The sequence below is a fragment of the Hevea brasiliensis genome, chromosome 14, assembly GCF_030052815.1.
Source record: "Hevea brasiliensis isolate MT/VB/25A 57/8 chromosome 14, ASM3005281v1, whole genome shotgun sequence".
Lineage (NCBI taxonomy): Eukaryota > Viridiplantae > Streptophyta > Magnoliopsida > Malpighiales > Euphorbiaceae > Hevea > Hevea brasiliensis.
This window is the reverse complement of record NC_079506.1, coordinates 2,406,787-2,422,032: the sequence shown is the minus strand read 5'-3', so window position 1 is coordinate 2,422,032 and position 15,246 is coordinate 2,406,787. Positions and strand designations below refer to the sequence as shown.

At 34.8% G+C, this 15,246-nt stretch overlaps 4 protein-coding genes across 4 annotated transcripts; 2 read left to right on the top strand and 2 right to left on the bottom strand.

The window, feature by feature from the left end:
• Positions 1 to 1,401: 1,401 nt before the first annotated feature.
• Positions 1,402 to 5,838, top strand: LOC110670624 (uncharacterized). Its single transcript, XM_021832724.2, has 3 exons — positions 1,402 to 1,773; positions 2,408 to 2,480; positions 4,434 to 5,838. The coding sequence occupies exon 3, from the start codon at positions 4,446 to 4,448 to the stop codon at positions 5,541 to 5,543; it is 1,098 nt and encodes a 365-aa protein (XP_021688416.1). The 5' UTR covers positions 1,402 to 1,773; positions 2,408 to 2,480; positions 4,434 to 4,445; the 3' UTR covers positions 5,544 to 5,838.
• A 754-nt stretch (positions 5,839 to 6,592) lies between these two features.
• LOC131172640 (separase-like) lies at positions 6,593 to 7,688 on the bottom strand. The gene is made up of 2 exons (XM_058134014.1): positions 7,403 to 7,688; positions 6,593 to 7,284 (listed from the first exon to the last, which is right to left on the bottom strand). Exon 2 carries the CDS (start codon positions 7,220 to 7,222, stop codon positions 6,770 to 6,772), a length of 453 nt encoding a protein of 150 aa, XP_057989997.1. The 5' UTR covers positions 7,223 to 7,284; positions 7,403 to 7,688; the 3' UTR covers positions 6,593 to 6,769.
• A 1,335-nt stretch (positions 7,689 to 9,023) lies between these two features.
• Positions 9,024 to 12,593, top strand: LOC110670661 (uncharacterized). Its single transcript, XM_058135229.1, has 8 exons — positions 9,024 to 9,181; positions 9,263 to 9,428; positions 10,250 to 10,340; positions 10,438 to 10,496; positions 10,741 to 10,801; positions 11,076 to 11,166; positions 11,267 to 11,343; positions 12,196 to 12,593. The coding sequence occupies exons 1-8, from the start codon at positions 9,154 to 9,156 to the stop codon at positions 12,310 to 12,312; spliced, it is 690 nt and encodes a 229-aa protein (XP_057991212.1). The 5' UTR covers positions 9,024 to 9,153; the 3' UTR covers positions 12,313 to 12,593.
• A 465-nt stretch (positions 12,594 to 13,058) lies between these two features.
• LOC110670600 (pectinesterase-like) lies at positions 13,059 to 14,997 on the bottom strand. Its single transcript, XM_021832704.2, has 2 exons — positions 13,913 to 14,997; positions 13,059 to 13,803 (listed from the first exon to the last, which is right to left on the bottom strand). Exons 1-2 carry the CDS (start codon positions 14,877 to 14,879, stop codon positions 13,109 to 13,111), a joined length of 1,662 nt encoding a protein of 553 aa, XP_021688396.2. The 5' UTR covers positions 14,880 to 14,997; the 3' UTR covers positions 13,059 to 13,108.
• Between the last annotated feature and the right edge of the window lie 249 nt (positions 14,998 to 15,246).

The following is a 15,246-nucleotide window of genomic DNA, read 5'->3' as shown; positions in this document are numbered from 1 at the left end:
GTTCATGGGTCATAGTGGGTCAAATGGGTTAGTAAGTCACGAGTGTGACACGAATATTAAATCGTGTCATAAACGTGTCAAGTCGGGTTACAGGGTTAACCCGTGACACGACACGATTATAACCGTATTATAAATGGATCGACACGAATACGAATAAGCTTATCCTAAATCTTATATTTTCGTATTATGTTCGTATTGTGTCTAAAATTGCTACCCCTATCTTGCAAGATCTTTTAATCAAACTTACCAACCCAGTCAAATTCATTCCACAAGGCTTTTCCAACATAATTCACCTACACAAGTGGCATGGCATCATCTCAAATTCCCATTGAAATCCCTTTCATCACAGTGGTTTGAAGAATTTTCAAGAACACCCAATAAATTTAACAAATTTAATGGTGAAATAGCCAAAGAATTGTTTAAAATATAATATTCAAGTTGGAAAGGCAGGATCAACTGAACTTCCAGTTTGCGTAATTGACAGAAGCATTGTTTGGAGGCTGAAAAGGATAACAAGGCAAGAAAACAAAGTTGAATGGGGAACTCTTTCTATAATTATTAATTAAAGAAATAGCAAGCAAACCTAACAGGTTTCTTAGACGTGGCCTTGTTCTTGTTGGAATAAAATGGTGATTTTGGAGCAAGCCAACAAATTGAAAATTAATTTTAATTATATATTATCATAATAATATTGTAGTCTTACAGAGCGCAGAGCCGACTTGACCTTGGACATGAGGCCCAACTCGGCCCACTTAACCATGTCAATTTGGATTAGTTTGGGTTTGAGCAAAGGCTTTGAGTATGGGCTGAATTTATTTTTTTATTTTATTTAAAAAACTACATAATATATATAATTTTCTTCTTAATACATGAATCCATTTAGAATTGAAATATAAAAAATAATTTATATGGATTAAAAAGTAAAATCTATATATTTATTTAGTCCTATTAATTAAAAAAATTAGAAATAAAGTAATTCGTAAATTATAAAAACAAAAAAAAAAACAGAACCTTTGGTTGGATTCCATGGATTATTCCAAAAGCATTGGACTCCACACCATAACAAATGAAGTTCATCACACTAGATCCGATCCCCCACGAGCCCTTGAGGTTGAAGTTAGATGGATCAAAAAGACAAAAAGCTTAACGCGAGCCATTCGTCAACAGTACGTGAATCCTTAAGCCCAGTAAATAAGCACGTCGATCACACTCTCCTCACATTGCGTCATCGGTCACCAATCCCCAAACCCACTGCAAATTTCATCTCCAGTCGCTTATAAAATTCGTTGACCCCAACAACAAATAACGTGGCCGCCATACAATCCACCTGTCTCATTTTCAAATATCGCGTGCTTGCCCAACAAACAAGAAGAGCGTGGATCACAAAACTCTACGCCTCCATCTCTCTCCAAGTTCGAGTAGCGCGTAACAAATATCCTTGTCTCGCGCGTGTCGAAATTATGTTCCAGTTTCAACAGTTAGAGGGTGGAAGAGGAGAAAGAAAGTACGATACATCGCGTCGAAATGACTCGACGAATCCGATAAAAACTCTCTCTCTCTCGTGCTTTAAAAGCGTCAAAAGAGAAAATGAGAGAGAAATGTTTTCACTCCCGCTTGTAGCTCCCTCCGTTTCTGCGTTTCGATCCCATCGCCTTACCTTTGGTTTCAATTTATTGTGAAAAGAAAATGATAAATTATTGAACCCTAATTTCCACTTCTCTTTCTGTTGTTTTCTGTTTCTGTTTCTCGTCATTTCTCTCTCGAATTTCCCCGGTATGTATAGTGATTTTGATTCCCTGCTTTGTTGTTTGTTTCTGGTTACTGATATACTGGAACGAAATGGTCGTGAGGTAGCAAATTTATGAAAAAAATTGTTTTATTTTTTTTTTTGAATTTCCTATATAAATTTGAATGGGATTCTAGGTTTTTTATTTTTATTTTCAAATTTTTTATGCCTTAATAGATGTAATTGTCCTGAAATGGACTTCTCAATTCTACAGCATGGGTATTTTTTTTGGGTTAATTTTTTTTTTTGAAATTTATTTTTCTAATAATCGAACAGTGTGGAAATTGCGTAAATGTGCAATTTTTTTTTATTGAAATGATTTTGGTGTAACTTGAAGTTTAAACATTTGGTTGGTTGCTTCTTTTCTTTTTTTAATTTTTTGAAAATGGGTTATAATAATAAAATTGGATCTCAGATGGATGAAGAGGTCAGGAGCCATGTGGGTATAATATTAGCTTTTTTGTTCTTTTGATTATTTTATTGATGAACCAGTTGTCAGTTTAGCGTGATTCTTTAGCTAAGCACGTTCTTAGTATTTAGGTAATTATTAATTAATGTATGTATATGAATCTCTTAACTTTGTTTTTGCTTGTTTTGGTGGTGAATGCTTATGTATATCAGATACAATTTGGCTTCTTCAACTCGTTCTGTCTTTCCGGTCTAGATTTGCTCAAATTGTGTGGTTAGAATACAGGTATGCACTCTGCAAATCTGTATATATAGTTTCAATTTTTGATACCCATTTTGAATCAATACCCGAGAATTGTCTTATTTCACGTAATTTGCGTTTCTGGGTAAATTTGGAGCTATATAATCCAAAGTGGACGGCTTGATCCTTAATTGCTACTTCTTGTAAGTGTTTGTGATTGTTTCCTTGCTGCGTATTTAGTAATTTTTCCGCCCTTGAGTTTCAATGCAATTTACTTTTCTCCAATGAGTGCAATGCAGAAAAGAGATTTGCGGAATTCTGGTTTATTTCACAGAATTGCACTCTGTTGTGAATCCCTTTTGTTTTTGGGTGCTTTGATATTGATCAATTATGCATCTATACAAGTTGTTTTGATATTTTATTTTCATTTTTTCCATCAACTAATTAAAGCTGCTATAAAATGAGCGTGTATAAAATCCTTCTATTGTTACTAATGGCATGTGCATCTGGGCCTTTATTGAAATTTTTTCTTACCTCTTAGGCTCATCCATTTTGCACCTTAAGGAACATAAGATGATTCATGAAAAGAATTTCTATTTTGCCCTTCGGTGACCAGTGTTTGTTGGAATTTTGCTTGTAGCTCAGGCTCATCCTTCCATAGTTATTGTATAATTTCCAACCTTCTTTTACCTGTGGATAACTAGTTATATACTTGGGGTTGTGAAAGGATATCTTTGAGAATGGTTAGAGGTCCAACTGTGTATCTCAGCGACAGCTGTGGAAATCTGCTTGGCGGGCATTTCATATAACACTGTTGTTAGAGGATTTTTTTTGGGTCCTCTATTCAAGCAACAGCTGTGTAAATATGGTTGTGGAATGTATTGAGAAATCAAGTTACCCACTTAAATATAATTACATAAATTTAAGTTTAGTTTAAGTGGATCATCTATAAAATTCAAGAACAGAAAAACCAATTCACATGAATTTGGTTCGTTTACCATTTCCCGCAAGAATGCAGTTTGTGATTGAACTTTTTTCTTAGTTCTTACCTCCTTTTGTCTGGAGCCAGCTTTTATTTTTTGTTTCTATTTCTTTTGGGGGGATGGTGGGAGAATGCCTAGATAGCAGAAGGGAATAGATAGAATTTGAGTATTTGACACTTCAATCTCATTTAAATGGGTTGTTCTTTTTTAGTATGCTTCCATATAGCTGGATATCTGATATAATTGGATCTGCCATTCTTGTCCTGTTGCATATTGTTTCTGTCTCATTTAGTTCTTTTAATACTGTTTTTATTTATTCATCTGTTAGAGGATAGCTTATTCTTGCAATTGTATTTAATTCTTTCTTTTGTATAAATATTTTCTTTTATTGGTGAAGAAAATGGAGTCTTGTGGATTATTTCGAACATTCCTTGAATGACATGAGATGTTGTATTTATTTACCTTGTACAGATTCTGGATAAATCAGATTGTTATCCAGGATGTGGGACTGATGATGATGATGATTATGACCTTGCACTTCAAAAGGCTTGATTGTGAAAAAAAAAAAAAAAATGCCACTGGTAAAGGCATGCTGATTATTTGGGATGGGAAATTCATATCACATTAGGAAATGAATCAATTTATGAAGAATAGAATAAGAATCATTCAATATGCAATACTTGTGCAAAATATAGCAGATTAAGGTCCCTGTACAAATCTAAAGTTTGGGCGGAATGTGGCTGAATTTCATTTGTTTTGGTGTTCTTTTATATTGTTAAAAAAATGTCAATATTTTCATACTCACTGCATGTTTTGAAATTTTGATTTGAATTATTCTCAGATTAAGTAAAAAGAAAAAAAAATTGATAGTGAAGGCTGCTTTGCTCCTTTGTTGTGAAGTTTAACATTTTAAGTATGCCTTGATGGAATTGCCTTCAAGGGCATTCTTGGATAGGTGTCTAATTATATCAAATAACTTGAAGTAACTCATAAATTCTTGTATTTGGGTTTGTAGGTTTAGCTGGAAATGGCAAAAGGTAGCAGTAGCAGAGGACGGCGCAGGATTGCTTCCCGACAATGCAGGCCAGCGCCATACCAACTGCCATCTTGTAATCAGGATGTTTTCGAGGATTTGTACCTTAAGAAATCCTCCAAAGTGTTGGATAAGAAAGACTGGGAAGATGTAACTTGTTCTGTGTGCATGGAGTGCCCACATAATGCTGTTCTTCTACTTTGTTCCTCTTATGACAAGGGTTGTCGTCCCTATATGTGTGCAACTAGCTTTCGTTATTCTAATTGCCTTGACCAGTACAGAAAGGCTTACACTAAAGTAATCTCTTCCAGTGGCACTGCTGATAACCCAATTCTGCTATCAGATTCTGGTTGGCCTGTTGACAAGTGTGAAGTTACAAACCTTGCTTGCCCCCTTTGCAGGGGCCAGGTGAAAGGGTGGACTGTGGTGGAACCTGCACGAGAATATCTAAATACCAAAAAGAGAAGCTGCATGCAGGATGACTGCTCATTTGTTGGAACTTACAAGGAGCTAAGGAAGCACATGAAGACAGCTCACCCCTCTGCACAGCCACGCAAAGTTGATCCAATTCTGGAGCAGAAATGGAGTAGGCTTGAGAGGGAACGCGAACATGATGATGTAATTAGTACAATACGGTCCACGATGCCTGGGGCAATGGTTTTTGGGGATTATGTAATAGAGGGAAATAATTATGGTTTTGATACAGATGAAGAAATTGGGGGTTTTGATGCAGATGCTGCAGAGGGGAATGGAGGTTTTGATCGAAACTTGGTGAACGTCTTCCTTCTATTGCATGCATTTGGGCCATCAGGGAATGGGCTCAATAGACGTCTGAGGCAGTCTGAGAGAACGAACCACCAAACAATGGATGAGAGTGCTGCTGGTATCCACCGCATTTCTCCTGTTGGTGGTTTGAATTACTCAGATGATAATGACAATGGTAGTGATGATGACAATGGTGACGGTGGGTTATCACTTGTAAGCCGCCTTCGCCGTCATGGCAGAGTGCTTCTGGGACGTTCTGGTAGGAGGCGCAGGCATAGAGAAGCCAGTGGGGGTTCGGAGATGAACTGGAATGGTACTGGGGGATAAGCATTCAGTAAGCAAGTAGTTTTAGGAAGGACGAAATTTCTGGATAAAAGAAACACAAAGTAATTTACTTCAAATTTCATGTATTTAGCTGGTATTGATATTGCATGGTATCTGTGATAGATTGGTGGGGAAAATTGATGCGGAAAGAGTGGCTTTGATTCCTTGTTATATAATTATCATAGACGTAGTTTCATGGTAGACTACGGACATTCTTCTATTTGGAAATAACATTTGTAAACATGTATGTAAACCTGTATTTTCTTTAATCTGATGAAATTTTATTTTTCTTGGTCTATTTATCATCTGAATTTTGTCCAGGAAATATTAAGATTAGAGAAGCCGAGATTAAGAGTTGAATGTTTCAGTTTTTTTGTGGTGGCGAAGGAATGGCCATGAAGAAACTTAAAAAAAAAAGAAAAAGCGTAAATTCTTTGATTTTTCAGTTTTTTTTTTCCCTAAAATATTTGAAACCTCAGTTTGAAATTTTGGTTGAGGTCAATTTTTTGTAAAAAATTATTTTAATATTATTAAAAATAGCAAGAAAAATTACTTAATTAATTAAAAATTCTTATGTTTAAAATATATTAAATTTCTTAATATTTCTGATTAATGAATTTAAGAATTTATATTTTGACAACTTTAAAAGTAATGTCAATCATATTTTTAGTATTTTACCAAAATATGCATTAAAAAATAATTTTTTCGACTTAATCGTAATATTAATAAATATAAAATATATTTTTAACAATTCTCATAGTAATTGAAAAATCAAAACAATTGTAAAATATTAAATTTTAAGTTTTCATGTCTCCTAATCAGTTTTTTATTTAATAAATTGGCTTTGGATAGTAAATTTTTGTTTGATATGTTGTTTTACATGAAGTAAACTAAAAATATATAAGATAAAAATATTGAATTGAACTTTAAATTATTCAAAGTTTACACAGTATCAGAAGTAAATTCTTCAATAACCCAGAATTAAAAAAAGAAAGAAGATATATATTTATGGAAAAATGAATATTTGTATTACAGAAGGAATGGCCGAGGAATATTGCAATTTCACATATGCCCGTTGACAGGAATATTGCAATTTCACAGGAAATGAAAACTATCAGTGGATGTTAGCTGAATCTTGTGGCATAATTCCGTTGATGTTTAACTTGCATTGGGTCTAAAAATTCCAAAGCCAAGCCAATTTGGCAAAATAAAATAACTGGTTAATATTGCTACAAATCCTTCTTCCTCCTTATGCCAGTAGGGACACCATAACACACTGGAGATTCTCCAATCAAACAAGGGAGGGTGCATGCTTCACGAGCTTGACTCATGAATGATCCAATCCTGGGTCTATGGTTACAAGAATTCAAGGATTCACTATCACAAGTTTCAGTTTCTTTCTTCTTTGGGACTTTCCTCTTGATTGTAACTTTGCCATCCTTCAAGTTCATGGCCTCAAATTCTTTCAATAGTAAATTGCATTGGGCACAACTAGTGGAAGCACTAGATCTTTCCTTTAACCAGGCATCAAGCACAGCGTTTCCAAACCGATCGATATCCTTGTCCGTAACTTCCCAAAGATTTGCAACAATGATTGGGGAACCAGCAAGAAGATAGGATAAAGGAGTACCTTGTGGCGTGTAACACCCATGTAGTGACAAAGCACCACTACTGCATCCCATCAGAAGAGTAGCAGCACAAATTTCAAGCTTTTGAATCTCTTGCTGGGAAATGTATTGTGCTCCTGTTCCACCAGATGAACATTGCAAGGGTGGTTCAAAACACAAAACAAGAGTGCAGGTTAAAAAAACATAGTAAGAACAAAAATAATATTGTTATGTAGCACAGTTGATTATTCATACCATTTCCATGGCCAAAATATAAGAAGAGGTCATGGCTTCTTCTCGGAGCGTAATTTGGAAGGATCAGAGAGTCGTTTTGGTAAAATTGAAAGACAACGATTAAGGAATGGGAGGAACTGCTTAGCTAGAGATGGAGTGAGTGTCTGGATTTGGAGTTTGGGCTTCTTGGGGCTTTTGAGATCGGTGAAGGGGATAAGGAAATCGAAGAAGAGGGAGAAGATAGGAGTAGAAGTGGAGGATTCGAGCTTGGAAATTAGATTGGATTCGATGAGCGAAGCCATGAATGAGAGAGAGAGGAACCGGAAGAAGTGAGAGTTGGAGTTGCGAGTGAAAAATGGCTTCTCCTTTTTTTTTTTTTAAATGGCGGGAATTGAGCCTGCCTGGCCTGGGGATTTCTTTTTCAAAGCAGTGAATTATTGACCGCTCCGATGAGTTGAATCCGAACTTCATATGCTGACCCGGTCTAAACCCAAAATTTAGGCCCACCCGATTTTCTGTTTAGAAATATGAACTACCAAGGCCTTAGCCCCGCCCAAGATGAAGCCCGGGTCGACCCATAACAATGTTTTGAGTATATCTTACAAGTTATAATTTAGGCTTGAAGTTGAATTTGATTCTTGTATTTACTGAAAAATTTTAATTTAATTTATTTTTATTTTTTTTTAATTTAATTTAAAAGTTTTGATTTAAATTTAATATTTTAAAAATAAGAAAACAAAAAATTAAATTTCTTATTTTTTAATTTAAATTAAAAATTTTAATTTCAAAATTAAAATTTTTAATTTTTTATTTAGATAAAAAAATTTAGGATCTTTTCAATAACAATTTTATTTTTTGATTTTTCATTTTATTAAAAATAAGAAACTGTTTTTACTTTCAGATTTAGAATTTTGAAAAATCATTTTCTTATCCCTTATTTTATCTTTTAAATTCACTTTTTAATAGCAATAAATAATACTAATATTTTTCCCAACAAAAAAATCAATACTAATATTTTTAAATTAAAAATTTTAAAATCAATTAAAAATATTTATTTCTCCCTACAATCATTAAATTGAAATTCTCCAATAAATTTATAGAACTAAATTAAAAATTTTACCTTATAATTTTCTTCAATTCATTAGTATTTTTGATATTTTTGAAAATATTTAAATTTATGAAATTGCTAGATTTAAAATTTTAATTTTTACCTTAATGATTCATTAAATTAAATAATTATAATATACTTTTCATATAGTAAAATAAAAATAATGTACTTATATCTATTCTTTCAAAACCCAATTACGCGTCCTTATATTTTAAAAAATAAAATTTTGAAATTTTTTATTAATTTTATATGCAATAATAAACTTATTTTAATTAAAATAATTAAAGTTATAAAATTAAATAATATAAATAGTAAAAATATTAAAAACTAAACAATATAAACATTAAAAGTAAATCTTGATTTTATAAAATATATAAAAAATTTAATTAATTTTTTAAAAATAAAAATTAAATAATTAATTTTGATAAACTATAAGAATTATAATGATGTATCACAATTTTATTTAACCAATGGTGAACCGGTGACTGGTCTTCTGACCGGTTCACTAACCGATTCGATTTAAAATAACTCCTGGAGACTCATGTATAGGTGCCATAAAACCCTAACTCAAAAACCTCCCAGAAGATTGTTCATTAGCTTCTCTGAAGCTAAGACAAGAAAGAGCCGCCATTTTTTGCTCGTGCAGCTCAATTAATTACCAACCATGCCAAAGTCCAAGCGTAACAGAGCAGGTCTAATTTCTTCTCCCTCTTCTTCTTCTCATTCTTCGTTGGTATTTTATTAATTGTGAATCTGTTGTGTGATGTTTGTAGTTTCGCTGACAAAAACCAAGAAGAAAGGGAGAGAACACAAGGAAACGATAGTGAATTCGATAAGGGAAGCGGTGGAAAACTACAATTCGATTTATGTGTTTACTTTTGAGAACATGAGAAATCTCAAGTTCAAGGAGTTTAGAGAGCAGCTCAAATCTACCAGCAGGTTTCTTTCCTTTTGTTTTTGTTTTGGGTGAAAATTCAATTCCTGATTAATTATAGAGATCTTTGTTAGTTGTTGGGTAATTAGATTTCATGAATTTACGGTTCTTAGTAATTGGAAATTGGGTTCGGGACGGGACAACTAAAGCCCTCCTTGGCATTGAGATTTAGGGACAAAAAACCGCTTTTAATCGTCATTTTAGATGCTTGAAACCAGGGTTCTTTTTTTTTTTTTTTAATGACTAAAACATGTTAAATTTTATTTAAACTCAATTTTCAGTACTCTCTGACCAGCTAAATTCATGAATTGCATGGTTCTCAATCAAGATAAATTTGGGTTGAGCATTTCATTTCCAGATAGCTATAAGTTCAACATTTTGATTTATTCCTTTTGATTTGTGGTTTAGTTACTGTCATATACAGATTACTAAGATTCTGTTTGGCATTGTTTTTGGAGATGCTTTTGAGAAAAACATATTCTTAAATATGTTAGTTAAATGGTATTTAAAGTTGATTTAAAGTTAAATTTATGGTGTTTTAGTTATAAAAACTCCAAAATAACAAAATAGTTTTTTCTAAATTGTTTTCTTCAACTGCCTTAAAATGATTCTTTTCTTAAAAACAGGGATTTTATCTTGCTAGCACCATCGATTATAATTAGGATGAAATTTTCATAGTTTATACTGTGGTTCTTTACGAGATTGAGCCTTCCTTTTTAGTGAATAGCTCAACTTTTGTTGTGGGAACTCAAGGCACGTAGCTCTTCTCTACCATCTTGTTGTCAATGCCCATCTCACAAGTGTTTTTATTATTATGATTTTTCAGATTCTTCCTTGGATCAAACAAAGTAATGCAGGTATCTCTAGGTCGATCAGTTGCTGATGAGATCAGGCCAGGAATTCACAAAGTTTCCAAGGTATGCTTTTTCATTTTTGAAAGCAATAGTTATTTTTTTCTTTCATTTGTAGAAATTTCTTGTCTTTTACCTTTTGTTTACTTGATTTTTCTCTTAGCTTCTCCGTGGAGATGCTGGACTTTTTCTCACCAATTTGCCAAAAGAAGAAGTTGAAAGGTAACCTTTGTATTTGTCTATGATGTGTTGTTTCCTTTATGCTTTCAGTATTATATTTTTGAAGATTAAGAGTACTGTGGTCCCTTTACTTTTGGCATTTAGGCAATCTCAGAGACTCTCCTAGGGCTCTTTAACAGATCAAGAATCATTTTTATGGAGCTATTAAGAATTACTAGCAATTGTGTGGTTTTGGGACCAAACTACAACTTGTATTTATAATTTTTTTTTCATTGATATTTTGCAGGTTATTTAATGAATACGAGGAATATGACTTTGCAAGGACTGGAAGCATTGCAATGGAAAAGGTATAGAAAAACCTTCAATTATTTGACTTGCATGCCAGTTTTCTTGGTAAAAAACAACTGTAACTGTATTGAGTTCATGACTTATTGACTTTAATCAAAGAACTGGAAAATCCAAGTTCACTCCTCTGATCTCTCTTACTCTTTTTTGACCGAAGGGAAATACCATTTTGTTGTTACCACTTACCATACAAAAGCACTATACAATTGCCATCTCCATATCTATACTGCACATTAGATATATATCCTGGCATTCATTCAAGTTTGAATGTCTCAGGTAGAACTTAAGGAAGGTCCTTTGGAGCAGTTTACCCATGAAATGGAGCCCTTTCTTCGCAAGCAAGGAATGCCTGTTCGGTTGAACAAGGGTATATAATTGCTTTTTGCTGTTTGGTTTCCTTTATATAGACGAGGATGTAAATATGTATATAGCATGTGATGCATGATCAAATTAATCATGGTCTGCAGGTGTTGTGGAGCTAGTTTCAGACTATGTTGTTTGTGAAGAGGGAAAGCATTTGTCACCTGAGTCGGCTCGAATATTGGTTAGTCTAATCTTTAACCTTATTCTTCCCTCTTGCCCCATCTTTTTATTCTTCTTTTGGGTAATCAGGAGGCTACTAGACCTTGGACTATAGGTAGGTTAGCTCTCATTGATTTCCCTTCCTTTTCCCCGACCATGTTTGATTCCAATGAGTTTTAAATGTCAAGTTTGAATTTGCACATTCAACCATTTTTTCCCTTGGAAACTTGGTGACTGGTGTTTTAATTTGACTTGTAAATCACTATGCTTGGAAATTTTGGTTTCCCATCTTGGAATAGGGTGGTTCTTTCCTTTCTTATTGAGCATTTATAGAAGTTGCAATCCGGTGTACACGTATATATGATTTGTCATTGTTGGTGGAAAAACTGTCGCATGCTTATCTATGATGCTTTCCTTATCATTAGTGTGCTTTGACACATGATATGTTAGTGGCTTGCAGTTAATGTTGATCCAACTTGTCAGGTCATCTTTTTTTTTTTTTTGAGATCCACTAACATGCATTTTCACATCAATTGTGGAATAATTGATGCTATATGATTTTTTTTTGTCCCAAAAATTCTATTTTCTTTTGTACATATGCTTTTTTTTTTCATTTTTTTATTATTATAATCTGGTCCTGTCCATTTGCTAACAAATTTTGTGATTGGTTTTCAAATCACTCAGTCTCTCTGGGCCACTGTGGATTTGAAATTTGGTTATTGTGACCAGCATAGATTTTGTACAACAGCTGACTCTGCTGCTAATATTATTGCCAGTAGCTATCCATTGTATCTGACTAGCCACTTTCTCTTTTACCTATTCTTTCTATTAGTCAGAGGAAGGGATTCATGATTGATCTGTTACTTATTTGCAGCGATTATTGGGCATTAAGATGGCTACTTTCCGACTTCACTTAATTTGCAGATGGAGTCCTGAAGATTTTGAGCTTTATAGAGAAGGGCAAGATGAGTCAGATGTGGAATCTGCATAAAACAGTGCGGCTTTAGTCTATATACTCCTTGAATTTATGTAAAATCCTGCTATGAGATCGATCCATCTAAATCGTATGTAATACAAGTTAATGCAGTCCAGTAGGCTGTGTGTGTGCCTGTTTGTAGTGCGTAGTAATAGAGGAGCTTTGTACCTTTGGTTAATCAAAGGAAGCTTCTTGTTTTATTATTCAATTTTGTCTGCAAGCTGCTGGGTCTGATTTTTGTTTTCATTTATTTTGACTACTATGACGAAGAAATTAGAAACAGATTATTTTGTTTACTCTGTTTGTAGAATGACCACATGTTAGTCATAATCTTTTCATCATTTAAGAGCAAGAAGCAGGCTGTGGTGGGAAGGCAAACTATTATTAGTAGTATTATTATTTAAACCTATTTTTAGTAGAGGTCTGCCTGTGGAGAAGTTATGGTATGGAAACACTGAGGTCGAGGAGACAGAAAATTTCATGCAAATCAGTCTTTATCTTGTATAATTAGTTGAATGTATACGTCTATATAAAAAATGTATACAGTAGGATCCTTGTATAAGGATTGGTTGCATTATACCATATAATGTTGATATGTCCACAGCAGATCCTCGTATTAGGAGTCGATATGTCCACAATATATCCTTGTATTAGGATTAGCTGCGTTCTACCGGTATAATGTCAATACGTCCACAGCAAAAAAACAAGAATTTTCGTTAGAAGTATAGTTGGGTGTTCCTTCATTGAAATGAAATGAAATCAACATCGTTGCGTGCTTCATGTATTTTGCAAATTATTTTTCCTGTTTCTCTCAGCCTCGCAATCCAAGCAAGACAGGAACTCCAGCTCTCTTAATCCATTCAGCTCCATGAAGGAATTCCCCGGCAGTGAACTGATGGGCCTCATTCCTGTCTATGACATGGAAATTCTTCCACCTAACTCTGCGATTAGTATTGGCTCCAGGTCCAGTATTGGCATATTCAGCATAGTACAAAGTGTCAAGGTGTAAAAATCCTGCCCAAGCCATCCATCCCTCTGGCTGAATGAAATCTGCCAATTGTGACTCCATCACAATAGTCCTGGAAAATGGCTTCCAAGGCCTACCTAAGTGTGTTGGGATGTTGAACCTGTGAGGGACTAGTTTCTTCTCAGGGACAATTCTGCAGTTGTGGATGACTAATCCAGTTGTTGCATGCTCTTCTTTCCTGCCATCTGCAGTCACTGTGTTCTTCTGGTTGGTCCTTGGCCTCCTGACGATGATTAAGGAGTTCTGGATCACTGCAGCGCCATAACCAAAGATGAAATCTATGGTACCGGAAATGACACAGTTCCGGTAGAATTGGCGTTTAGCTTGGTATAACAATGTGTTTTGATACCCATCCATTCTGCAGTTAAAGAAAGCTGACATATCTGAATCCACTCGGAGTGCCACAGCATGGCGTCCACTAAGACCAGCAGTGTTTGCAAATCCTATTGACTTGGCGATGAGCCCATCAGCTTCAGCCACTGAATCAATTTAGTCGCCACAACCAAATTAGCCATTACTAAATTGATAAATTATGGAATGAATCTGTTATACATAGGATAGATTCTTCCCTTTTCCAAATCGACTTACCAAATGTGGCAGTTCTCCATGTGTTAACACCACTGGCGAAGCTCTTTTTTCCTATGACTATGGTCTTCTTGGGTCCATCACCATAAATGAACACATTAGGGTGTTTCCTGGTGACAGTAACGTGCTCATGGTAGATTCCTGCCTTGACATAGATAACATATCGACCCTTTAGGTGCTTGGGATATGCAGAAAGGGCTGCACTAATGTTCACAAATTGTCCACTATCATCTTGAGCCACAACAGCATTTGGTTTAATCCTGTCATTATCTTGCAAGGCCAAAAGTTTCCTGTCAGAGGCAGAGAACCATGTGGGATATCCATCATCACCAACAGAAAGAAGCCGGCGAGAGCTTTGGGGCGAATAATAGTCGTAGGACTTGGGGACATTGAACGATGTAGAAAGGATAGCTAGAGCATTATCGATGCGATGGCTGGCATCAATCATACCCATTCTTATCAAAGGCTTAATGATGCTATGGTCTTCAAAATTATCCACACATGTTTCTTGATATGCAAGGACGGAGCTCAGCCAACTCTGCAATTGGGCAGAACGTTCATTGATTGTGCTCAAGTCACTACCGTTCACTAGTGAATACGATACCTGAAGCTCCTGCATAGCATTTTCCAGCAATTCTTGGCAATCATCGAGGGCCATTTTCGTCCGAGACTCACTATTAGCCTTAACTTCCAAACGCTTGGTGAACTTTATCGATTGCTTCACTGCATCTGATGCAGCTAGAATAGTTGCCTTTATAATCTCTTTACGGTCTGTGCTATTTATAGATTCAAGGGTTTGAGCGCAAGATTCCTTGTAATTGGTGGGTTCACAAACTTGGTCATGAACAAACTTGATATGAGGATTCACATTTTTCATTTCACTCTCTTCATTGAACCAACCTGCCATTCCAATGACGAAACAAACAATAAGAATGAGGGAAAAAATCGAAACAATTACTTTGGTAATCATTTTCTTTCTTTTTTTTTTCTTGTTTTACACTCAAACCCTTTTAATATTTTCTCTTTTCTAAGTGCATTTATGTGTAGATTGGGTTGATGGTAATGAAGAGATTGCACGCATTGGTACGTTTTATACGGTAGGGTTTTTGCATGAAGTGGTAAGCTTTGTTATGGTTAGAGACCAGTTTCAGTTGGGTATGAGTTGTGTAGTTGATTTAGTTTTCAGAACTTGCAAACTGTTTAGTTCCAATCAATTGGGAACTAAGTGTCTGTTCTTGTCTTTCCAGTAACGAAACAGAAAGAAACTAAAAAGCTGTTTCTAACAGGTTTCTCTTCTTCAACTGCTAATAACAGTTCTTGTTAAGAGAATAGGAGAG

Coding starts and splice junctions, on each gene's coding strand:
- LOC110670624 (XM_021832724.2), top strand. CDS start 4,446: ATGGCAAAAGGTAGCAGTAGCAGAGGACGGCGCAGGATTGCTTCCCGA.
- LOC131172640 (XM_058134014.1), bottom strand. CDS start 7,222: ATGGGATGCAGTAGTGGTGCTTTGTCACTACATGGGTGTTACACGCCA.
- LOC110670661 (XM_058135229.1), top strand. CDS start 9,154: ATGCCAAAGTCCAAGCGTAACAGAGCAG. Junction 10,497..10,740: donor CCAAAAGAAGAAGTTGAAAG/GTAACCTTTGTA, acceptor GATATTTTGCAG/GTTATTTAATGAATACGAGG. Junction 10,802..11,075: donor GAAGCATTGCAATGGAAAAG/GTATAGAAAAAC, acceptor TGAATGTCTCAG/GTAGAACTTAAGGAAGGTCC.
- LOC110670600 (XM_021832704.2), bottom strand. CDS start 14,879: ATGATTACCAAAGTAATTGTTTCGATTTTTTCCCTCATTCTTATTGTT. Junction 13,804..13,912: donor ATGGAGAACTGCCACATTTG/GTAAGTCGATTT, acceptor AAATTGATTCAG/TGGCTGAAGCTGATGGGCTC.